The sequence below is a fragment of the Monodelphis domestica genome, chromosome 3 (assembly GCF_027887165.1).
Source record: "Monodelphis domestica isolate mMonDom1 chromosome 3, mMonDom1.pri, whole genome shotgun sequence".
In the NCBI taxonomy this organism is placed as follows: Eukaryota; Metazoa; Chordata; class Mammalia; order Didelphimorphia; family Didelphidae; genus Monodelphis; species Monodelphis domestica.
The window spans coordinates 88,910,470-88,936,224 of record NC_077229.1 but is presented as its reverse complement, the minus strand read 5'-3'; the positions used below and the strand labels follow the sequence as shown (position 1 = coordinate 88,936,224).

The 25,755-nt window shown below is 42.3% G+C and overlaps 1 protein-coding gene and 1 long non-coding RNA gene across 4 annotated transcripts in view; both read left to right on the top strand.

Annotated features, from left to right (window-relative positions):
* The first annotated feature begins 1,292 nt into the window (after window positions 1-1,292).
* Window positions 1,293-15,358, top strand: DAPK3 (death associated protein kinase 3). Of its 2 annotated transcripts, none has more exons than XM_001374025.4 (9): window positions 1,293-1,641; window positions 2,149-2,308; window positions 6,166-6,526; window positions 7,120-7,249; window positions 7,641-7,689; window positions 8,819-8,845; window positions 9,539-9,691; window positions 10,159-10,204; window positions 10,930-15,358. In XM_001374025.4, the coding sequence occupies exons 2-9, from the start codon at window positions 2,247-2,249 to the stop codon at window positions 11,464-11,466; spliced, it is 1,365 nt and encodes a 454-aa protein (XP_001374062.1). In that variant the 5' UTR covers window positions 1,293-1,641; window positions 2,149-2,246; the 3' UTR covers window positions 11,467-15,358. The 2 variants fall into 2 exon arrangements, with proteins under 2 accessions (XP_001374062.1, XP_007488967.1); XM_007488905.3 differs by having other exon boundaries at window positions 1,375-1,641; window positions 6,166-6,268.
* Window positions 15,359-24,407: 9,049 nt separating this feature from the next.
* The window catches only part of LOC103105998 (uncharacterized), a 50,779-nt gene continuing 49,431 nt past the window's right edge, over window positions 24,408-25,755 (top strand). The window contains exon 1 of one of the 2 annotated variants that reach the window (XR_001629281.2): window positions 24,408-24,597. This is a non-coding gene — a long non-coding RNA (uncharacterized LOC103105998). The remainder of the gene's footprint in view (window positions 24,598-25,755) is intronic. The other variant, XR_008917394.1, reaches the window with a different exon arrangement.

Below are 25,755 nucleotides of genomic sequence, written 5' to 3'. Positions count from 1 at the left end.
TGAGAGCTAAGCCCAGAGATGGGAGGTCCTGGGTTCAAATTTGAACTCACTTCCCAGTTGTGTGACCTTGGCAAGTCACTTGACCCCCATTGCCTAGCCCTTAACAAAAAGAAGGAAGAGCTGGAATAAAAGGCTTCAGTTATTGAAGCTAATTTAGACTTGGGATGTCTGTTTCTGGATGACTTGTTGACCAAGTTTTCACAGGCAGCAAGTTCTGTTAAAATGCCCATTGTACCTTTGTTCAATTTGTTTCAAATCCATTTAACTTAATGACAAAAAATTCAGCTCAAGTCTTAAAATATTTGAAAAACCTATTTCAATGTTTGAGGGATCATGTGCCTTAGTTGTTGCTGTGCCTGAAATCAGAATTTTGGCAATTTATACTAGTTTTTTTTTGTAGAGGAATACACCATTAACCTGTATTGATTGAATTGTAGCATTTTGTGTTTGAAGATCTCTGTTAATTGACAAAATGAAATTGTAGCCAGAAAGATATGGGACCAGGTGATGCCTCTATGTTCTGTTAATCTTGAATCTGTCTCATTACTCAACGCCACATTCTGCTAAGGTTCTCATTACCTCACATCTGGTCCACTAGCTTTAAATTTCCCAAGTGCAGGCCTGACCTAGTCACTGCCCTGAATTCTATTAACTGCTTTGCACTTTTATTTACAGGTTTCCTTTGCAGAATATAAACTCAGGGGTGAAACTTTCTTGGTTTGATAAATTTTTTGCACAATACTTGGTACACTATAGGGTGCTTCCCCAGTCCTCCAAAAATGTAGGTTGTATTTACTGTGCCTTTAAGTATATGTCTAGAATGTAAGCCCCACCAACTACTAACTACTGCTTAAAATTTCTTTGGGCACAACTATGAGCTGTGTAGCTCTTGAGCTTTAAAGCCCTTGACATCCTGATCCCAACCAACCTTTGCAATTTTAAACATCACTCATATACTCCACCAATAGCTGTCTTTTCCTTGCCTTCCATATCTAAGAAACTGAAATATCTGAAGTACCTGTTTTTTTCCATCTAAGTGCACCTGCATCCCAGCTTCATGATCTGTTTCCTGATTTTATGCCTAATCTTTTCAACCCCTAAAATGCTGAGGATGCAGTTTTGTATTATATATAACACTTTTAGCTGCACGGAGCAGGCTTACAAATTCTGGATGGGGGGAAAGACCAACTGGCATCCAAGCCACAAATGGAGAACTAGCAACGGGAAACTAGTATTTTTCCTCGCGTGCCTAACTTCTGCCCAGAGCAGCCAATCGGCTTCCTTTCCGGCTGGTCTTTGCCCCACCCCCTCCACCCTCTTGGCAGGCAATTCTCGGGCCAGCAGTTTAACCCTCCGAGTGCGTATAGGCGGGGCTTTCCCGGAGAAGTTACTGGGAACTGGTGGCAGGGGGAGGGATAGGTAGAAAATGACCGTGCAGAGTGGGCGGGGGAACGTCAGAGCGCGATGATGTTATCGAGGATGGGCCAATGGGGCTTGGTGATGGGGCCGGCGCGGTGACGAAGAATATGTCGGAATGTTGCGGCGGCTCTGACCCGGTGCTGAGGTAAGCGCCGCGGCTGGCTGCAGACTTGCCTCCTCGTCTTAGACCTTCGATGATTCGTTTGCGGCGCGAAGCCTCAGGTAGGAGACTGGAGGAGGCCTGCGGGCCGAGAAAGACGGCGCCGGGACCATTGTCCATTTTGGGGAGAACGGGGGGGGAGGGTGTGTTTCACATTTGAGGGTCTAGGAGGAGGGGAGGGGCCCTTGGCAGGGCGCTGGGCTTTCCGGGGCTAGGGTCGGGGGTCTGGAGGCCTTGGAGGAGCAGGCTAGGCCAGGGAGGGAAAGGATATGGGCGAGCTGGGAAGGAGCGGAGTGGGTGGCATGAGCGGCAGGATGCCCGTGGCCTCGGAGTGTCGTGGGGAGGTTAAGGGGCCCCCTTTAGTCCAGAAGAGGGGGCGAGCTTTGAACATGGTAGAGGGGGCTTTGGGGAGTCATCGAGGGTCAGGGTGAGGCAGTAAAAACATCCCCAGCCGGATAGGCTCCCTAACTCCTAGGACGTTGGCCAGCCCTTAAGGTCACCGTACTTGAAGAGAATGGCCGGTGCTGCAGCCGTTTTGCTTTTCCCTGAACCCCTTTTGTCTATTCCAGGCCTGCTTTGTGGGACTGCCCCTGGTTTCTCTTGCCGTACTGCAGTAGTCGGACTTCCTTTGGAGTTGAGAACACAGTGACAGGGCTAGCCTGCAGCCATGTCTACGTTCAGGCAGGAGGATGTGGAAGACCACTATGAGATGGGTGAGGAGCTGGGCAGGTAAGTTTCTAGGGCTCAGAGAGTGGCCGGTTGTGTGGACCGGCTAGCTGTACAATCCTTCGCAAACAATAAACTGGATTTCTGCTTTCTTCATCTCATCCAGGAGATAGGTTAACAAGTTAATATTACTTTTATTTTTTTTTCATAAAGAGAGACTGGAGGGACCCTGATGAGGAAGGCCTCCACAAGCTTAAAAATAGGAGTTAAGTTCCCTGCTCCTTTCTCACCACCTACAATTTTTACTGGTTGTGAGAAAAGTTTAAATCCCCTGATACAATAAATTAGATGATTTCCTTTAAGGGTTGTACTTGGTTAGTCCCAAGGGCTCCACTCTTCCCACGGAGTCTCAAACCTTATATGGTGAGTTTTGTTCAGGCATCTCTGCCAGTGCCGCCTATAGGCCAATTGGATGATGTCACCAGATAAAAATGTAAATAACTGAGTATTGTGTATGGGCTCTGCTGAAAAGAGTTTCTCTAGACCACATGGGTCTCTTTGTTCCTTTAAATCATATCCTGATTTTGGAATTCCCTCAAGTTGGAGCTTGTAAATTAGTATATTGAAAGTAACAAAGTACTTAACAGTAGCTCACATTAAGTAGTCATTTAAAGTTTGCAAAACACTTTCTTGACAGTAGTCTTATAACAGGCAGGTGGTACAAATGTTATCTATTTTATAGATAAGAAGACTGAAGCTTAGAAAAATAAAAGTGACTTGCCTATGGCATACTTTAATTTACTGGGATTTGAATCCAGATTCATGACTCTAAATTCAGTGTTTTTTCTTTTTATGCCATACTGCCTCTTTTGGATTTCTCACTTATCTGAGAAATAATTCAATGTATATTGAGTCCCTACTGTGAACCCAGCCTTGTGCTTTTTTCAGGAGGGGTGGGTCATAGAACAATTGTAGTTCTGAAGCTTATAGCTGCTAAATAATTGCTGGTGGCTTTATGGGGTTTGTTTAAAGTGTAGTTTGAAAGACAAAACTTAAGAAACAACAGGTAAATGAAAAATTGTGTGGTACTGACACTTGGAAAAATAAGATTGGAGGAGGTAAAGGGAATGGTTTAGAGTGATCAGGTAGAATTTAGGAGGAGGTGAGCCTCCTCCATTAAAGAATGGGTAGGCTTTGAATGGGTAGGAGTGGGTAAGGATTCCATGTGGGGGTGGAGGAGAGACAAAGGCTTGTAGTCTGGAACGAGCCTATTGGCCTTAGTGTAGTGATGAGAAGGGCTTGATTGGAGTGGGTAGTTACTGTTGGTAAGGCAGTAAAACTGGGGAGAATTTTTTTCAGGGAAGTAAGATAATGCATGAGGAAGGTAGGCCTGATTGAGGAGCACTTTGTCCTATCCTTTTATGACTTTTATTCCATGTTTTTTTTTAATTTATATATTTTGTTATTACCCATTTTCTTGCCTCAAAAGTTATCTAATTGCCTTTCTCCCTACTTTCTGGCCATATTGTCTCACATCCACCAATTGATAGGTTAAGGAGACAGTTATCCAACCCTCTACATTCATTATCCAGAGGAAATCTGGTGACAGTGTGTGATTATGTGTATGGGTTCTGAGTATGAGGACTTCTAGGCCTGATCCCAGAGGATTACTATTTTCAGGGACCAACCCAGAATTGTCTTACTCAAACCCTTTTCTCATAGCTGAGTTATACTTGTAATAAATAAAATAGTGGAAGACATAAACTGAGGCAGTTAAAAGAGTGGATGAGTAAATTGTGATGGCAGAAAATATGGTTCAAGACAGTGTCTTGTTTTAAATCAAATATAAGGTGGTCGCCAGGGAAAAATCCCAATTATTAATATTAAAATAAAATAAAATAAAATAATATTAAATATACCCAAGTCAGCTGTGTTTTATAGAGATTTTAATTCATACAGATGAGGAATTAATGAAAGTGAGAGAGAGTAAGAGAGGAATAAGTATGAAGGGCCTTAGCCAACATGGTCTAGACCTGAGTCTTAAGAGAGAGATCAGTCAGTCTTTAATCACTCACCACAAGATTTGTCCAAGCAAGGATTCTAGTGTTCAGAGACACCAGTTCAGCCAGCCATCTATCTCCAGAGAGAGATTCTTCTGACTGCCCTGAGACTCAGCTTTTCCTCTCCTTATAAAGGGAATTTTCTCCTATGTCACCTCCCCTAAGTTCTCCCATCTACCAATCACAGTAGAGTTTTTCAAAGGACAGACCATTCTTAGTTCACACCTAAGAAGGCTTTAAATTTTTTATTAAGTTCACACCAGAAAACTTCTGAGTAAGTTTCTCACCTCTTTGCTCCTTGTAAATTCACAAGTTGCCTGACCTTTATAGGTACTTAGCACCCTTTTGTATTAGATCTAAAAATAGGCACAGCTTAAGAACTTTTGTTTTACTATAAGTATGGTTTTAAGTATCTTTCATTGTTCAGCAAGGAGTTTCTTCCCCTAAAGCAGGCTTAACTAGGGGTGGAGTAGAGGTCTCACATTCCTGATCTAAGTAGAGGTCTCACATTCCTGATCTAAGTTCCTTCATTGTTTAAAATGGGGAATGGTCTTAACCTAACCTTATAAAGTAGGGTCTGAGAATTTTTAAGGTTCACAATCCAACCTTATGAAGTAGGGGCTGAGAATTTTTAAGGTTCACATACTACCATATATAGCTTTGGCAGTAGCTGTCCTCATTCTTTCTTTGAATTAGTAGCCTTCTACACCTTGCTAGAGAGTGTATGTCTAGAAGAATACCAGCTATCTGCAGGTGTTGGGTGCTTTGTCTAGAGTTGTGGGAGAAACATTTATGTAATTTGACATGTGTAAACTTTAAATTTCTTAGACTTATAAATGTTGGAAATTTCACCATTGGGAAATTTCCTACTTGAAAAATTTCCTACTGATAGTCTATTGGAATGTGAACCCCCCTTGGCATGGGAGGGTCCTTCTCCTCCCTACTTAAGATTACTTTAGGACAGAAACCTTTTGCCGAACAATGGAAAGGGCTTTGACCTATACTTAAGCATAGAACAGGAAGTTCTTTGAGTCATGATTGATTTTAGAATTGATACAATAGAGATACTTGGAATGACAGAACCAGGTCTTGGAACTTACAATCTCCACCCTACTCAGTCCTAACAGGATTTAGGAAGGGCTGCAGCATAGATCAAAATTTAATTGAGAATATGACCTTCAACAGACATGTGCAAAGGGGAAGACCTCTGGGCGGTCCTGGGTTAAGCTAGAGCCACCATTGGCACAGGGAAGACATGGACAGTGATTGGTAGATGTGAGAACTGAGGGGAAGGAACTGAGATGGTTTCCTTAAAGATAGCGGGATCTGAGGACTGAAGGTTGTAGGTTGGAGAGGTTTTGCTCTGAGAGGTTGTGCTCTGAGAAGCTTGCTCTGAAGGAGGCTGGAGGTGGAGGCCCCTGAGACTGTTTCTCCATTTTGGTCACGTGAGTGATAGGGACTGATCTCTTTTCTTTGCCTCAGCTATCTAAGGGCTTGGGCCTTTTGGCCCAGCCTAAACAGAGGGGGTATTTAAGCCCTATTCCCTTCTCTCTTCTCTCCCCTTTCTCTCTCTCTCTCTCTCTCTAATACCTTTCTTCCTCCTATTTGTAATTAAAAACTCCATAAAAGGTTGACTGCTAACTTGAGTTTTCATTTAGGAATTACATAGCTGAATTCCTTGGCGACCTTAAATTAATATATATCAGTCTTTTAAAGTGATTTCCTTGTCACACATGAATTTCCCCACCCAGATGGAAATGGCTGATCATATGGAGGTTTAAGAAGGGGTCTTTTGTTTTTCTAAGAGCTTTTCTCTTTTTCTCTTTCCCTTCATATTTTCCTTTATCTTTTCTTTTACAGTGGTCAGTTTGCAATTGTACGGAAATGTCGTCAGAAGAGCAATGGTATGGAGTATGCAGCTAAGTTTATCAAGAAGCGACGCTTGTCATCCAGCCGTCGCGGGGTGAGCCGGGAGGAGATAGAAAGGGAGGTGGACATTCTTCGGGAAATCCAGCACCCTAACATCATTACCCTTCATGACATCTTTGAGAACAAGACTGATGTAGTATTAATCTTGGAACTGGTTTCTGGGGGTGAGCTCTTTGATTTCTTGGCTGAAAAGGAGTCCCTAACTGAGGAAGAGGCTACCCAGTTCCTTAAGCAGATCTTAGATGGTGTCCATTATCTGCACTCCAAGCGAATTGCCCATTTTGATTTAAAGGTGAGCTCTACTTTTCTGCCTTAGCTTTCCTTGGACTTTAAAGGGGATAGAGAACAGCTTTTTCTGGCTTGTGTGATCTTTCTTAAACTTGGTGTAAGGAAGGCCATGGTTTGAATCCTGTTTCCACATTTAACATGAGTAAGTCAATTAACCTCTTTCAGTCTCAGTTTCCTCATCTGTAAAAGGAATGGGTTGAACTTGATTGCCTTTAAGGTCCAAACTCTCAAGTCAAGTGATCCTCTGGTATTTTGGCCAGTCCTAGAAATCAGACTTGCTTGATATGCCTTTTTTAGCCTTTATATCATTTTATGGAGAGGAGTTAATGGATGTTTCTTGGGTTTGGGTATTTAAACCCCTATTTGTTCCATTTTTCTACTTTTCTTTCATTTTGGGATTTGGGCCTCTCTAGTTTGTTGGTTTTTGTAGAATTGTTTAGATTCAGTTTTTCCTTTTCAGAGGTAGGTGCCTGTCAGTACTTTGTCCATGTCTTGGGGGATTAGGTGGCTTTCCAACATGAACATATTTGACAATAATTATTGCACAAGATTTATTCTTAAACCTCATGAAGCCTGATTTTTCTTCCTTTCTTACAGCCAGAGAACATCATGCTTCTGGATAAGAATGTGCCCAACCCTCGAATCAAGCTCATTGATTTTGGTATTGCCCATAAAATTGAGGCAGGGAATGAGTTCAAGAACATTTTTGGAACCCCAGAGTTTGTGGGTGAGTGGCCATCCTATGTGGTGATGGTAATAGGAGCCTGGGAAGGGTACTGTGCTGAACATTCAAAAGCCTCAGTTAATTAAGTTGCTTTTTCTGGCAAGGAGAAAGGTTAAGAGTGCTGGCTGCAGCATCTCTCAAAACCCCAGGATGCCTGACTTTCCATACTACACATAGTTTTTATTGCCTTCTGGGTTGCAACCACCTACCTATTTTTGAATTTGTCACATTATTCTTTCTTTTGGGCAAATAGAAATTCTAGTACTTAATTTATGTGTCTTGTTAGGCCAATACCTGAACTAACTTAGCCATGTTGCATATCAGGGTATTTGTTCTAAATTTGATCTTGTACATAGTAGAACTGATCCACCTTATTTTCCTACCTCTCCTAAAGCTCCTGAGATTGTGAACTATGAACCATTAGGATTGGAGGCTGATATGTGGTGAGTGAGGGGAGGTGATTGTGTTGAGCTTCTCTGATATCCTTCAGTTTCCCAGCAGTTTGACTTGGACTCAGTTTTCTAGTGGAAATATGTCTAATGTTATAGTTTCCTTCAGTAGAGAGGGATGAGGCAGCTTTTATTTTTGTAGTCTCTCTCATTCCTCTTTACGCATATCCCTTAATGGAATGGAGACCATCTAATCAGTCCCTACCTCTTAGTCTTATGAGGCTTGAGGCCAAGGCATGTGAATCAAGACTGACTCAAGTTCTTATGACTTCCCTCACTTGAAATATTGAAACCCCATATTAAGAGTGGGAGATGGACCTGCCTTTGACCCTTTATTCCCTTCTTCCTCCATCTTCTTTTCTCTAGCTAGTCTCCCTGCTTTAAGATATCTCAGAATATATCATTTTTGTAGAAGGAGTCCATGTTCACTGCAATATAAGGGAATCCATCTTTTGGCTTTCTCAGTCTGAGGTTGGTGAACTAGTGGTTGCTTCATGACATTAGGTCTGAGCTTCTGGAGATGATTTTAGGCAAATCCTACAATATTAGCAATTGAGAGGCAACCTAGACTTATAGTTCAATTACCCCATTTTATAAGGAAGGGAACTTGAGATCTAGGGAGAGGAAGTTTCTTGGCCAAGTGATACAGTGGCATACTTGCCTTTGTCTTTTGATCTCCGATTATATTTCTGAAAACCTAGGAGTTCTTTTGAAATTTTTAAACCTTATATCCTTGTCATATTCTAAAGCCCTGCTTTCTATAGTCTACTCTGCTTTTAAACTTTTGCTCTAAGCTGTGTGGCAGAAAAAGCATGATTTTCACTCCAGCTTGAGATCATGAGCCTCATTCTCTCTCTTTTTTTAATTGATTAATTTAGAATATTTTTCCATGGTTACATGATTCATGTTCTCCCCTCTCCTCCCCCAGTAGCTGACAGGCAATTCCACTGAGTTTTACTTATGTCATTGATCAAGACCTATTTCCAAATTATTGATATCTTCACTAGAGTGACATTTAGAGTCTACATTCCCAGTCATATCCCCATCAACCCATGTGATTAAGTAGTTGTTAAATAATGTTCCACAGTGACCAGGTTTCTTTCTTCTCTTTCCCTTCTCTCAGGAGCATTGGCGTGATCACATACATTCTGTGAGTATTTTCATATTTCATTCATGTTTTTGGTTAGGAAAAGATATTATGTCTACTCGTTCTCCAACAAGCAGTTTTTGACCATTGAGAAAATCCTTTGCTCTGAATTGGTATTGAAGTGTACAGCAAAGCTATAGCTGTGGTTCTTGCCTTCAAATAATACTTATACATATGAAGTAACTAGGGAACAGTAACAGATAGAAGAGACTTGAGTTCTGGCTTATGTGGTACAGACTCTGTGTGCTCATTCTGATTGTCTTGTTCATGACTGGCTCTGTATTATCACATGGTGGCTTTTCTGTATTCTTGAGAAAGCAGTGGGACTCTATGGTTAACACTAGGAATGTCAGAAGGCTCACTAGTTTCCTGACTTTTTACCAGGAAGGTGAGGCGCATTTCCCTCACTTATAAAATGGTGGAACCCAAATGGTTATTAGGTGTTGGGGATCTTGGGCTATACCTTGTTCTTCCTAGAGTTGGCAGCACAGAATTGTATTTGGGGAAAAGATAGTGTTGAAATCCAAACCTATTATTTATTCTTCCAGGTGAAAAAACAATGAGTTTATTCTTTCTGGTTTTGGTTCCTGTGACTTCTGAGCTTTGTTTACATGATGCAGTTATTGGGGTGCTTTGGGCCTTGTGCTAGTGGAGGCTTGAGGTCTGTTTGATGAGGCGTATGTATATTCTCTCTAGTTTGAGTGGAGCATCACCATTCTTGGGGGAAACCAAGCAGGAGACTCTCACCAACATTTCAGCTGTGAACTATGACTTTGATGAAGAGTATTTCAGTAATACCAGCGAGCTGGCCAAGGACTTCATCCGACGACTGCTTGTCAAAGATCCTAAGTATGAGGTTTTAGGGCTTTGGGAGAGGGTAGGATCATAATTGGATGACACCTGTGGTATAGTGGAAAGACCATACTTGGTAGTAAGAAGGCTTGGGATAGAAGCCTAACACTGTTCCTCATTAATAATATAATTTTGATAGTTATTTATCCTCTTTGGGCCTGCTTAGGGTTAAGGGGGCCTTTGGATGGATGGCTCTTCCAACTCTATATTCTACAGGTGCTGGGTCATGATTGAGTCTTAAGTTCTCCTTCCTTCTAACAGATGACTTGAAATAATGTTCCCTTCTCTCTCTCTTCCCACCCCATGGCCTATTGCTTCAACTAATTTTTTTATAACTCAGTTTTTAAATTTGTCAAGTGGAGATAATTCCTTTCATACTTATCTAGCATGATTTTGAGGTTGAAATTAAGATTGTGTTTGAAAAGTATAAAGTGCCATATAAACAAAAGGTGATCTTATTCTAGGAAAAGGATGACCATTGACCAGAGCCTGGAGCATTCATGGATTAAGGTGAGTAGAATGTAGGCCACTTTGCCCTTGGGTTCATAGGGTATTGGGCTACTAATTTGGCAGAATATTCTCATGGATTAACTCATCAGTCTTGTTTGAACTGAGCATAACTTTTTTTTTTAAACCGTTACCTTCCATCTTAGAATCAATACTATGTATTGGTTCTAAAGCAAAAGAGGGGGAAGGACCAGGTAATGGAGATTAAGTGACTTGCTCAAGGTCACACAGCTAGGAAGTATCTGAGGTTAAATTTGAACCCAGGACCTTCCTTCTCTAGGCCTGGCTCTCAATCCACTGAGATGCCCAGCTGCCCCTTGGGTAGTAACTCTAGCTTTGTTCATTGGATCAGAATGGTCTCTTCTCATTTTAGGGTGTTTTGAGGACTCTTCAACTTGTATTTTTCTAAGGGGCCACCATTGGGCAAGGCTAATAGTCTTATTTTGTTTAGGAATAGTATTGTTTGTCTTGTGGTTTCCTAAAGGAACTTGGGAAAATCTTCAAGTCTTAACTCCTTCCCTATGCAGCCCCAGTAGGCCTGCTTGAAGATTTTTTTTTTCCTGGATAATTTTCCCCTCACATTAAACTGATACCAAAAGAATCACACAGTATTTCCCCCCTTAGTGCCTGATTTTGACATTAGTATAGAGCATTTCCCAGTCCTCTGTGTAGGTCACCCTGCCCTGGAGAAGTCCTTGTATGTATAACTACTCTCTTACCCCATGCAGGTGATTAAGAGGAGGAATGTGCGGAATGAGGACAGTGGCAAGAAGCCAGAGCGGCGTCGGCTGAAGACAACCCGCCTCAAGGAGTACACTATCAAGTCTCACTCAAGCATGCCCCCAAACAACACATACATTAATTTTGAGCGCTTCTCTAAGGTTCTCGAGGAGGTGGCAGCAGCTGAAGAGGGCCTTCGGGAGCTGGAACGAAGCAAGAAACTGTTCCGTGAGGATATTGAAGTCCTAACTTCGATCTATGAGGAGAAGGAAGCCTGGTATAAGGAGGAAAATGAGAGCATTGGCCAGGATCTGAGGCTGCTTCGTCAGGAACTGCACAAGACAGAGGCACTGAAACGGCAGGCCCAAGAAGAGGCCAAGGGGGCTCTGCTGGGGGCTAATGGGCTGAAACGCCGCTTCAGCCGCCTAGAGAACCGCTATGAGGCCCTGGTTAAGCAAGTGGCATCAGAGATGAGGTTTGTTCAGGACCTGGTTTATGCCATGGAGCAGGAGAAAATGCAGGATGGGGACTGCAGTGTGCGTTAGCAGCTCTCCAGACTGGAGGAGAGGAGTGCCAAGAGAGGGGGGAAGAGTCAGACTTAATGCCAAACAACCCTCTGAGGCGAAGGGAAACTGTGATTGATACCTGGATGAAGATTAGAGCGTCTGGGATATATCCCTACCTCTCTTAGGGCCCCCTAGCAAAGAGCAGAGACAGTGCTGACATTCCTTTTTTTACCCTCCCTGGGAAGCTCTGATTCATTTCTGGGTCAGAGAGATAGGAGGCAGGGATTGGCCAAATGGAATGTCAGAGCAAAATAAGAATTAATGTACTGAGCAACATTGATTTTTGCAACATTGCTGCTTACTTTGACTTAGTCAGTTTGGATTAGGTGAATTGAAAGATACTAGCTTCCTTTATTCTGCTTCAGGGCTGAAGAATTTTCCCATCTTCATGTAACTGAGGGGATAGTCTAGGCTTGAGGGTCACTGCTATTGTCACTACTACCCCCTCGCCTGTAATTCAGAAAAAGTACAAATGTTGCTTTTGCCCCAGGACAAATGACCGATTTTCTGACTCCGGAGGAACCTCACTGTGGACTCTGAATGGAGGACAACACCAGCAGAGTCTGTTACATGCACCGAGAGAAATTCTAAACAGAGCCCTCCTATCTTGAGCTGACCTTATTTGAGAAGATACCTCTGTTAGCCAAGACTTGCAGAGGCACAGGCTACTTGTAGCTATAAGCCATAATTAAAACATGAATGAGAATAAAATAGGACATCCTTCCAAAGTTAGACGTAATTGGAATACTTAGGTATTTTTTTTATTTTAGCAAATTTTCTTCTAGCCTTTTCTGGGTAAATGCACTAAGTGACAAGAGATCTTGCTACTGTGTAAAGTCACAGTTGATATTAAACATAGATCATTCAAACTGTACAGGCCCAGTGACTATCCTGGCGCCTTCCTTACTTCTGATGCCTGGCTCTTGGCCTACTGGCTAGGGCCATTTCTCATGCAGTACCTGGGTGAAAAGACAGGCCAACATCCAATTTTCTTAGGTTTTTGTGACAATGGCTGCAGCAAAGTCCAGTGTGATGTGACTGTTTCAGACTCGTTACCCAGACCGCTTCGAGAAGACGATCTGGGCTGCTTCCTTATTTTCATCTCCCAGGCCAGTCTGCCCACTCTTGCTGCCTTTCCCTTTCACTGCTAGCAGTTCTATTGTGCAGAATGTCCCAAAGATCTTAGTAGAGTTGTAATCTGTTGGGATTTACACTGCACTAAACCTCTTGGGATGTCCTGTATTTTTTGAAGCTATATTTCAGAAACCTGTTGGGCCATTTCTGGCTGTATCCAGGCAAGCTCCTTGAGGGCAAGGACTGTTTTGTTTTTTAGAGTGGGTTTTCTCCATTTGTAGTCGCACTTGTACTACCTACCTCACAGAACTGTTGGGGAAGGAAAGTGTTTTGCAAACCTTAGAGTGCCATATCGATGTGAGTTATTATCTTGCTTTCCCCTAAGGGACCGTGTCCATATTACCTTATACTGGGCTGTGGATTCTCTTTTGAATGCTGAGTCAAGTATTTTGGCTTCAGAGACTTTCTTCTTTTCTTGAGCTCCTGAATGAGCAGCTAATTGTAGGATTCAGCAAACTTAATCTGATTTCGTATTTAGATAACTAGAGTTTCACATTTAAACTCTGTAGAGCCCTATTTCTACTAAGTGCTGAGGGAGATAAAAAGAAATTCCTGGCTCCTGACCTTATGGAGCTTACAGTCTTTTTGGTCATATTGAGAAAGGTTAAAACCAGGAGTCATCTAACTCACTAGGATCAAAGGGAGCCACTAAACCTTAAGTAAGGATCTCTTAGGGCTGCATATTGACTTAGAAAACAACATATTAACATCTATGTTGTATTGTATTTTTATTTATTTTGTTAAATATTTCCCAATTACATTTTAATGTGTTTCAGACCCCAGTTTTGCAAGCTGCAACATTTGTGTTTGATACCTCTGATCTATCTTCATTTTACAGATTCAGAAAGAAACAGGTCCAGAAAAGTTGTGACATGTCCATAGGGGAAGGGAAAGGACATTTTAAAAGCATGAGTTGTTCATGGGATCCTAGTTGCAGAGCTTGAAGAGGGCTCAGAGGTCAGTTAGTTTAATCCTTCCATTTTTCACATGAAGAAATGGACTCAAATAATGTAGGGATTCCATCCGGGTAACTTGCTGGAACCTATGGAACCCTAGATCACTGAGCCCTAGGGACTCTTTGCAGGTCATGTCAAATATTTGGTGCATAGTAATGCCCTCAAAGCATGGGCATACACAGAAAGGAACACTTATAAACTCATGCCCTCAAATTAGAGGCACTTAATGGAGGAGTCCCTTTATGGAACGTCTAGAGGCTATTCTACTGAGCTTGTTGTGAAGGGAATCCAGTTTTCCCAGGAGTTTCCAATATAGAAGAATGTTCATCCAATGTATTGAATCAAATACTTTTTCTGGTGAATAATGAGTTCATATGGTGGTCACTCATGACATTCTGGATGTTTCTAATTCTAGCATCTCTTATTTCACTTTTTTTCTTCCTGTTAGCCTTTCCTCAGATCCCAATTGGGGATCCTAATTCCAGTCTTGGTTCTTAGAACTTAGTCCTGTTCTTCTTTTGGGTTGGATAATTTAGGTTATGTAATAGGCAGTAATACTGTACTTGGCTACCAGATGTTGCCTGCTAGCAAATGCTGGCCTGAAAAAAGTTTAAGGCTGTAGATTTTGTAAAATGAATTAGTCCCCAACTTAGTTCTAACTAATTCTGAAAGTTTGGAAAGTCCGCCAGAGCAAGTTGACTTATTCAAGTTAAAAATACTTGTATAGTTGTTGCCCAGAGAGTGGTTGGGCACTCTATTTGGGTTAGGAATGGACTTTTCTTTTCCACTGTAGAAATGATCTTCTTGACTTCTAGTGAAATTATCCTCTTCATATTTACATACATATAACTTTTTGAAGCTCCAAGGTATTTGCATCTGTTCATTAGGTCTTGGAAGGTCTATCTAATGGATGAGGAGATGAATTAGTATTTCCCTTTACCCTCGCTGAGTCCCTTGAATGGTTGGGGAGACAGAAGGACTGGGGGCATGGGCAAATCCGAGATGTAGCTTCTTCCTAGATCAGTTGTTGGTGCAGAAGGGAGCACCGGTTCAGAGAGTGGAAGGAATTGTTGCTATCTGGAGCAGTCATTTCTCACCACTGGCACCCCAAAGACTGATGCTCAAGGCCCAAGATATAGGTAGTGTTACATACCACAACTGTTGAAGATTATAGTAAGATGGTATAAAGTGTCAGAAGCACCTTCTTCTCTGGGATTAAGTTTGTTGGGAGCGAGGGGCTGTTCTCTGTCTAGCTATTTATAGAGGAATAGTTAGAGGGGCCCAAGAATCACAACCATGATGAACTGGGGCCCTGACGTACTAGTGGTGGTGAAGGTACCTCCCATCGTTCATTTAAAACTATTTACTAAGAGGTTAGTATGTGAAAGGCATCCTGAAAGGTGCTGGAGATACAAAGATAAAAATGAAATTGTTCTTGCCTTCAAGGACCTTATATTTTTCCTACCAGATACAAGTGGGTATCCAAAGGTATCTAAAGCTGCCTGGAGAGCAAGCGGGCAGGAGATCTGGTTCTAGGGGAGGGGGCTTCAACCCCCCTCCCCCCTTGGTACATGGCCCCTTTCTGCTCAAGATTTATGCCCTTTTCTCTCTTTCCATATGCTATATTATTATCCCCACAGATATATGTAACCTGGGACCACTATAGTGTGCCCTGGTCTAATGCTGTTGTATATGCATGTTCCTGAGTGCCTGCAATGCACATGCATATGCAATAATGTGTCACAAACTGAAAGAAAATAAAAACTTTTATATTTCTTGGACCTCTGCATTGTACTCTGGTTCATCCTCTAGCTCATAGGGAGGAGGCTCAATCCTTGAAGCTTAGGCAGGCTTTATTATTTTTGGAATTATTATTTTTTTGATTCCTCCAGCTTTTCCGTATTCCATTGAGACAGCAAGCAGATATGCTGCTCATCATACACGTGAAGTCATGTAAAACATTTTCATATTTGCCATGTTACCCCTTCCCTCCAGAAGAAAGAAAAAAAAAAGATTCATTCTGCACTCTGAATTTGTCAGTTCTCTCTCTGGAAGTAGGGAGCATTTTTTGGAATGAGTCCTTTGGAATTGTAGATCATTGTATTGATCACAGTAGCTAAGTCTTTCACAGCTGATTATCATGACCATATTGCTATTACTGTGCACAATGTTCTGGTTCTGCTCCCTTTACTTCTCATCTGTTCATATAAGGCTTCCCGGTTTTTTCTGAAACCATCCCCTTTGTCATTTCTTAGAGCACAACAATATTCTGTAACAATTGTATACCACAACTTGTTAAACCATTTCCCAATTGATGGACATCTCCTCAGTTTCCAATTCTTGGCCGCCACAAAAAGAGCTGCTATAAATATTTTTGTACACATAGGCCCTTTTCCTTTGATCTTTTTGGCATATAGACCAAGTCGTGGTATTTCTGAATCAAAAGGGTAGGTGTAATTTGTAGCCCTCTGGGCATAATTCCCAATTGTTCTCCAAAATGATCAGCTCCATCGATAGTGCACGAGCATTACTAGTTTCCTTCATCTTCTTTAGGCATGCTGTATTATAAAAAAACTTCATTTCATTATTGTCCAGGAACTGATTATTTTGTGGATTATTTAGATTTTTTGCTTCCTTCCTTGTGATTGCTTCACTGCTCATTACGATTCCCTTTTGAGGGAAAGCAGGGGGAAAGAAGAGTAGAAGCTGAAAACCCTTTACACTATTTAAAAAATTATCAAGGACTCCCCTCAGCCCCATGAGCTTTATTTATGTGATTATAGCTATCAATATTTACTGATTACAAATGAAAGTATTATGAAAAGTTTTGATCTCATGGACCCCTTGAACTGTTGGCACCAGAAATCCTTATTATAAAAGGTTTTGTAGAGATTCTTGAGAAATAGGGAAACCTTAATACTTTTATATCCATAAGAAAGAAGAATCATAGAATGTTAGAACTGGATGGGACCTGAGAGATCATAACATTTGACCTTTTTTTCCCCCAACATTTAAAAAAATGTAACCATTATTGATGAGGAAAGATATACAGAGCAGTTGAATGACTTCCTGAGAGTCACAGAGATACTTAGTGCCAGGGCTAAGAGTTGAGTCCAAGTCTGATTCTAGTGTAATTTGAAAACCTTAAAGTCTTTGATGATGATGATGATGATATCAGCTACTATTCATCCTAATAGACATAGAACTGGGGTCTATGGGGTGTTCAGAGAAGAGTAATACCTTTTGTGTGTGGACTTGCTGAGCCCTTTTTAGGGCTACTTTCCTCCTTTGGTGTCCACCTGCTCACCAGATCTTACCTGTGGCTCCAAGAAACTGTAGCATGCACAGTAGCCACACCTCAATAAACTATTTTGGCAGATGGGCTGAGCCAAGTTAAAGATAATGACAGGTCTCAAATATGTTGGCAAATCGGGAGTTTGTCTACTTCAAGCATTTGAAGATTTTCCCCAATGGAATGAGTGGATGAAAATAATTTGTTCCAATGGCAGATATGAAGGTGGAAGAAAGTGCTCTAGATCACTTAGATCTTGGTTAGATAATGAAGGTCATCTGCAGCAACCTGGGCTATCATCAGTTGTTTGATTTTTGTTGTGCCACTGGATTTGGAAGACTGAAAGAGAGGGAAGCTGATGACTGAAATTGTACCTCACTTAAATCCAATTCACACAAAAATCAAGACATCAATCACCCCATGATGTCATTGCCCTTTTGAAAAAACAAAGGATAAATAACAAAAAAACACAGAGGTAGAGTATATAATATTCTTAGAGTATATAATATTGGAACTGGAAATTATTTTAGGTAGTTTAGCTCAATCCTCTATCCCCCCTTTTTAAAACCCTTACCTTCTGTCTTGGAATCAATACTAAGTATTGGTTCCAAGGCAGAAGACAAGTAAGGGATTGGCAATTTGGCCTAAGTGACTTGCCCAGGGACACACAGCTAGGAAGTATCTGAGATCAGATTTGAATTTAGGATCTGGAGGCCTTTCCACTGAGCTACCTAGCTGCCCTCCAGCTGCTTCTTTCTACAGAGAAGAAAACAGCCTTAGAGGGGAAAAGTTTGTTTAAGGTACAAGCCAGTTCTCTAGTCTTTTAGTTCAATGCCTTTTCTAAAATTTGTTTTCTACATGAAACAGTTATATTTTCACCATCAAAAATAATGGATTTGCTATGATTACTTGTTTTTTATTCTATTTTTTAATTTAAAATATTTTTTATAAAGCCCTTCCTTCCATCTTGGAATCAATACTGTGTATTGTTCCAAGGCAGAAGAGTGGTAAGGGTTAGGCAATGGGGGTTAAGTGACTTGCCCAGGGTCACATAGCTGGTGTGAAGATTGGATTTAGCTATCTCCTGATTGTAACAATGAAGATACTTAGCTCTTTATTGTGAAGATAAAATTGTAATCTCCTGATTATAACAATGAAGGTACTTAGCTCTTCCTTTATAGTGAAGCTAGAATTGTAAGCTACAATCTATTTTTAGATTTTAACTAAAAAAAGGTGTTAAGTAACTACAAAAAGGTGAATTAATCACAAAAAGGTGTTAAGTAACTACAAAAGGTGAACTTGACAAAAGTGGTGTTAAGTAACCCAAAAAGATATAATCTAACCAGAGGTGAGAAGTAAAGAATGGACAGTCCTGGAGAAAAGTGTCTTGTAATTGGTAGACATGAAAATTTAGAGGAGGTGACACAAGAGAAAAAGGTCTTTAGAGAAAAAAAAAAGACTGAAGTAAAAACAGTCAGTGACCCAGGCTTGGAGTGAAGGATCAGTCACTCAGGGAAGGGAAGATAGACATTCATTCGGACATTCAGGCACTGACTCGGGAGGAGTGATTGGAATACAGATACCCAGATTTCTTTTAGACTGTCTCCATTGGTGAGTGAAAAGCTGACTCAGTGACCCTGCCTTTCTGGAGGCATCAAGCCTCCAGGAAAGACCCAACTTCTTGAGACTCTCTTCCCCTGGCTGGGGCTTAGAGATTCTTACTGGTATAAGAAGAAACCAGAGTTCTCTCTCTCTCTCTCTCTGTCTCTCTCCCTCTCCCTCTCTCTCTCTGTCTCTTTCTGTCTCCCTGTCTCTCTCTCTCTCTCTCTCTCTCTCTCTCTCTCTCTCTCTCTCTCTCTCTCTCTCTCTCTCTCTCTCTCTCTCTCTCTCTCTCTCTCTCTCTCTCTCTCTCTCTCTTTCTCTCTCTCTCATCCCTTAATATCTCCCTTCTATTGTAAATATTGTAAATAAACTACCATAGATTCCATTTACTTTAGTAATTCATTTTGGGATTTAGAAATTAAATCTCTGGTGACCACCTAATTAATATATTCAAAGTCCAACCACAATTTAAAATTTAACACTGGGAAGTGTCTGAGGTCATATTTGAACGTAGGACTTCCTATTTCTGGGCCTGACTTTCAATCCACTGAGTTACCTAGTTGTCCCCTGTTATGATTACTTATAAGAATCACTCTGTGGGGATTATGTCCCTTGGAAAATGTATTCTTCCTCAGTTCTCTCTTTCCTCTTCCCCCACTACATTTTTTTTTTAGATTGTTACCTTGTTATATGTTGTTGCTAGGTTTTCCTTTAGGTGACTTGGATGGGAAAGGATATGAATTAACATTGTAATGTGATAACATCTTAAAGGTTTAAGTTCTTGAATTGATGCAGTTCATTGACTGAGAGAGATTTGGATAGATTCTCTCCTTCTAGATCTTCTAGATTCAGAACTTCCTAGAAAGGGCCTACTTCAAATCTCGTGGCTTGATGTATATGGGAAATGATTTCTGGGATTACAAAATAGCCAGTTAATATTGACTTTTCACTAGAAAAATATTTACCAATGCTTACAGTGTGTGGGTATTTAGGAAAGACACGTTAATGAATGACATGGACATGGACATGGTTCCTGCCTGCCCTCTGGAGCTCACATTTTAGTTGGGAAGATGAGACAAAGACCATGAAATGAGAACATACAAGTTTGTATAAAGAAGCACCAAATAGATGTGGGAGAAACACACCCAAGTCTGCAGCAGAGTCTAGCCCCAAGAATGGGAGGCCCAAACTCCGTTCAACCCAGAAGAAAGAATTTTATTTGAAGAAGTTTTTGGGACTAGTCTAATAGCTGGTGGAATAGTCTGGGGACTAATAAGATAGCCTGAGGGCTTATGGATAAGCCTGGGTACTAGTAGAGTAGCCTCTTGGAGTGGCAGCCCTAGCTAGAGCTGATGGAGTAGCAGCTCCCAGGGTGATGGAGTAGCCCAAGAGATAATGGAGTAGCAGCCCCAGATCAGGGTTTGCATATTTATTAGGGTCTGGGGGCTAGTCACCTCCCATTCCAGGAAAATCTCTACCTTTCCTGAGAACCCTGGAAAATGGGCATGGCCAAATTCAGGTAGAGGTGGAGGTTTTGGATTTAACATGTCATAAATTAACTCGGGGACCCAAAAAGGAAATAAGCATCTTGTTCAGGTTTTGGGGGATTCTTCTGGAATGCCAGAGCCCTTAGTGCACATGTCCCATGTTTCCCCAAGGTCCCACCTGGCACCATTTGTCAATGTGGGAGATGTCTTGCTACCCTTCTGGAATGGGAACATGGTGGGTGAGGATACAGCACAGTAGACCACCAGTACAGGTAATTAATGATGCTGAACAGTTCAGAACCAAGGCAAATAAAGAACAATATGAGTAATTAATAATGTAGAGTAGGCACAAAGCATAGAACATTCTAGATCCCATAGAGGCGATTGATGCTACAGAATGGGTAACTGATTCTTCTGCAATTTATGCTTGTCTAATGCTGAAACAACAGATTTTACGATTCAGGTTTGACTGTTTTAATTCATTTAATTTAATTAACATGTTTAATCGAGTGCTAACTGGCAAGAAATACCAGATTTCAGAGTAGGAGGGGCCCTTCTATTCCACTGTCTGTCTCCATCAAAATGAGAAGTAGTCAGAGAAAAGACTACAAGGCTGAGAAAGTCAAGGTAGCTTTCATGATCTTGTATATTGGATGGTATTTAGATTTAGTGGGGCTGAGCTAGGCAGCGAGATCCAAGGCAGGACCCTGAAAGGAATCACAGATTGAGAGCTAGAAGGAACCTTAGAGATCATGTCGTCCAATCCGGTGTCCCACAGATGAAGGGATGGGCTCAGGCGCGTATTCGGTGCCTGCCCTATATGTCACGATGCTCAGGAAACAGTGAGGGAATCTGGGTAGCTAGACTGGGGAGTTGTCAACGGTGATCCTTGAGGGATTTCTTTGGGGTGCTCACAGAAGCCCTCACTTTTCAGTCTGACTCCTCACATCTCAAGTCCTGAAAACAGAGGATTGGCTGGTAGGACAACAATCCTCAGCTGCTTTTGAAAGCCCTTCAGGCTGTGGAGGTTGATTACAGAACACAGCCACCAAGTGGCAGCCTTGAGATGCATATTATTTCCTACTTCAGAGAATTGGCAGCATTGGTCGTGGGCACCATTTTGGTATCTTCCCGCTGGGAGGCCCTTTAAAAATCATGTGGTCTAGTCTTTTCGTGTTACAGAGGAAGAAACAGGGCCCTGAGGGTGGGGAGGCTCCTACATGAGAGTGTTTTGGAAAGTACAACCACATGGGAGTGGTTACAAATTCCAACCTCAGGGTCCAATGGAGAGTAAATTCTTTTATTTTTTTTAAATAAAAATTTAAAAAACCCTTAACTTCTGTCTAAGGCAGAAGAGTGATAAGGGCTAGGCAATGGGTGTTAAATAACTTACTCAGGGTCACTAGGAAGTGTCTGAGGTCAGATTTGAACCCAGGATCTCTCATCTTTAGGTCTGGTTCTCAATCTACTGAGCCACTTTGCTGCCCCTGAGAATAAATACTATATATATATATATATATATATATATATATGTATATAGTAGAACCTTACCTTCATTTCAGTGTATTGGTTCCAAGGCAGAAGAGCAGTAAAGGCTAGGCAATGGGGGTCAAGTGACTTGCCCAGGGTCACACAGCTAGGAAGTGTCTGAGGCCACATTTAAAAAAAAATACAAACCCTTCCCTTCCATCTTAGATTCAATACTGTGTATTGGTTCCAAGGCAGAAGAGCAGTAAGGGCTAGGCAATGGGGGTCAAGTGACTTGCCTATGGTTACACAGCTAGGAAGTGTCTGAGGCCACATTAAAAAAAAAATACAAACCCTTCCCTTCCATCTTAGATTCAATACTGTGTATTGGTTCCAAGGCAGAAGAGCAGTAAAGGCTAGGCCATGGGGGTCAAGTGACTTGCCCAGGGGCACACAGCTAGGAAGTGTCTGGGGCCAGATTCGAACCTAGGACCTCCCATCTCTAGGCCTGGCTCTCCATCCACTGAGCCACCTAGCTGCACCCCCTGAGAATAAATTCTTAAGGGATAATGGCAGTGGGGTGGTTTAACACTTGCCTTCTTCCCCCTACATCTCCAGCCAAGGAATGTCCTAGGATGAAATATAGAAGAGGGAAGGAGCATCTACCTTTGGAATTGCCTCTGTTTTTGAATCATAGGATCATGGTTAGAACTGGATCTCAGAGGCTGTCTAGTCCAACCCTGCTCATTTTGCCATAAGGAACTGCGGCTCAGAATGATTTGTCCAAGGCTGCACAGGTAGAGCTGAGATTCGATCTCAGGTTTTAGGATTCCAAATTGAGCAGGCTTTCCACAGACCTTTCTGAAGCTCATAGGGGGCAGCCCGATGCCCTGGCTGTTCTAGCAGGCAATTGAGCAAGTAAAAGCTATTGTAGCCCAGTCCACTCACATGGAGGGCAGCCCCCCTGGGATCTGGCTCCTTAGTGATGGACCAGGCTGCTGCAGTGGGCCTGAGCTGTTTCACTGGAGATTGGCTGGTAGAAGGGAAGTAGCTCCCTCCAGTATTTCCTTGATAAGCCTCCAATCACTGCTCTAGTATTCTGGTACATCCTATAATCTTTGTTTCCTTTTTGTAGAGCCAGGTTTACCTTCCCACTCCTTTTTGCCAGAAAACTAAAAATGAGTGTGCCTTCTTGAGCACACCCCAGGTGATAGTGGGAGGAGCTGGTCAGTATCGTTAAGAGAGAAATTCAGCATAGGGGTTGGTGACAAACTGTGGGCCCACCGAATTTATACATATGTGTATATATTGCAGTTTTTAATTATGTTTTATTGGTATTTAAAAAATAAAGAGATTTCATTTTACTAATTACATGAAATAACACATTTCCACATGTCTTTTCTGAAGTTAAATGATCCAAATTCTCTCTCTCCCTCCCTCCCTCCCACCCTTCTCTCCCCACTCTTGGAACTGGTAAGCAATTTGATCTGGTCTATATATGTATTATTATGCAAAACATATTTTCATAGTGTTCATTTTTGTAAGAGAATACTCATATAAAACCAAAACCCCAAAATAAAAACCCAAATAAGCTAAAGTGAAAAATCACACACTTTCTTCTTTAAATTAAAAAAATTTTTAATTATTTTTATTTTTTTATTTGGTCAGTTTTGAATATTATTAAAAACCCTACACTTTCATCTGCCTTCTGACTCTACTGGTTCTTTCTCTGGCAGCAGAGAGCATTCTTTGTCCTAAGTCCTCAGAATTGTCCCAGATCATCACATTACTGAGAGAAGCCAAGTCTATCACAGCTGATCATCGTACAATATTGCTGTTACTGTGTATGATGTTCTCCTGGTTCTGCTTATTTCACTCTGCATCAGTCCATGAAGATCTTTTCTTTTTTTTTAAACCCTTACCTTCCATCTTGGAGTCAATACTGTGTATTCGATCCAAGGCAGAAGAGCGGTAAGGGCTAGGCAATGGGGGTTAAGTGACTTGCCCAGGGTCACCCAGCTAGGAAGTGCCTGAGGCCAGAATTGAACCCAGGACCTCCCATCTCTAGGCCTGGCTCTCAATCCACTGAGCTACCCCCCATGAAGATCTTTTGAGCTCTTTCCTTACAGCACAAGAGTATTCCATCACCAACCTCTACCACAATTTGTTCAGCCATTCCCAAATTGACATCCCTTCAGTTTCCAGATCTTTGCCACCACCAAGAGCAGCTATAGATATTTTTGTACAAGTAGGCTCTCCCTCCACCTCCTTTTTAGAAACCTCTTTGGGATACAGACCTAATAGTGGTATTTGTGGGTTTATAGCCCTTTTGAGGCTCACTGAATATTGCTTTTTCTCTCCCTCAATTTTCATGCAAACCCAGCAAGACAGGATTGCCGAGAATGCTATCTATTTGGGCAGTAGGAGGCTGACTTTGTATGGAGCTTGCTGTCTCGTTGCTTTTGAAGCATTTTTTAAAACATTATTTTATTTGGTCATTTTCAAACATTATTCTTTAGAAACAAAGATCATTTTCTTTTCCTCCCCCCCCCCGCCCTTGGCGATGCGTGATTCCTCTGGGTATCACGTGTGTCCTCGATCCGAGCCCATTTCCTGGTTATTGGTTTTTGAGGCATTTTCTGAAATTTGGCTTAGCGGTTTCCTTGGATGGTCAGTTAATCAGGGAGGCAGCCTTCTGTGGTGGAAAGAACAGACTCCAGAGTCCTGTGTTGTGCCACAAATTCTCAGTGTGACTTGCTGAAAGGACTTTCCCTCACGGGTTTCAGTTCCTCTCTCAGTAAAATGATGGGGGTGGGGGTGGGGGTGGATTAATGCCCCATTTTCAGTGTGAGCCCCTGGAATTGCAGCCTCTCCAGAGAGGGAGGGCCAAGTCCACATGGCCTCCCCTGGGGAGGCAGAGGGCAGAGTGCTCGTCTCCCCTGGCGTGGAGTGCTGGGAGGGGAACATTTGAGAAGGAGCCGTCAACAGCTGCTTCAGTTTTGCCCAAAGTTGGGCAGGAAGGCTTGGGTCACCAGGTGGTACTATTAATAACTCTGGGTAAGCCTGTCCCCAAGCTGGCTGGCAGCTTCCATAAAGCCTGAGCAGAGGACCCAGAAAGTCTTCTTCAGCCCCCGAGACCTTTAAATCCCATGTTGTGAGACAAAAAAGAAAAGTAAGTACCAGAACCATTCTTCCCCTGCTCCCCTCCCTCAAGGTGCAAAAAACAGTTGTCAGAAGAAAAGTGGAGAAACAAGATACACTATTAAAGGGCCCTTGGACACACAGACCCTTAGTGGTATTAAAATGTCCTGGGGCAGCTCAGTGCAGGCCAGTGAGCCCCTACGACTCTCCCCAGCCTCATTTAAAATCAGGGGGTGAGAATGGGGAAAGAGGGAGGAAATGGAACTGCCGGCAGATCAGATCTTTTCCCCACTGTCTGGACGGCCGGGAGCTGCTCAGACGGTCTTGTGCATGCCTAGTTTCTGTCCCCTGGTGTCGGCCCCATCACTGGCTGTTCCCTTGGGAGTAGGGGGAGATCAGGATCATTGCTTTTCACAATGGCAAGTGGTGGAGGATGAGGTCAGGAATATGGTCCTGCCTGGGCTCCTTAATCCCTTGGCTGGTCAGCCCTTCTCCTTAGGGCACCAAATCCAGTTGGTCCCATCTTGGGGAAGGGTAGAACGTTGTTGTCCCTTGGCCCCTTTTGAGGGGTGGCTATATTATTTGGGGGAGGTGGTCATTAAGGCAAAATTCTGGGGTAGATCGAAAGGCAGAGCCAGGCAGTCTAGTCATGGGTGGAAAATTCCAAGTTTGATGGCCTTGGGAGTCTGAGAAATTCCCCCACTTTCTCCTGCCCATTTGTAGGAGAATGATCCTCCCTTGTCGGGAAGCTGGGTCTATTTGACTCGATTTTAGATTATCTGCTTTGGGTTTCTGGGCAGTAGTGTAGTGGAAAAAGCATTGTTTTTGGAAGCAGACTTTGCTACTTGCTACACCTGTTACTTTGGGCAGGTTCCTTCCTTTCTCTGGGTCTCAATTTCTTCACCTCTAAAATGGGAGATTGATCAGCGTTAAAGTCTCCTCCACCCTCAAATCCTGAAATAGCTCGGTAGGTCATGGGCAGGATAAACCAAGAAGAGCTATATCCCATGAACCGGAAAGCGGATCCCTTCAGGAGGTTGTGAGCTCTGAGGGCTCTTTGCTTTTCTCCTGGTATAAGGGAACCAGTTCATTAATTTTCACACGCTTGATAGTTATACCCCCTTCCCTGCCCTCCTCCTCTTTCCAGTTAAGTGTGGCCAGATGGTGCCTGGTGATTGGACTGCTTTTC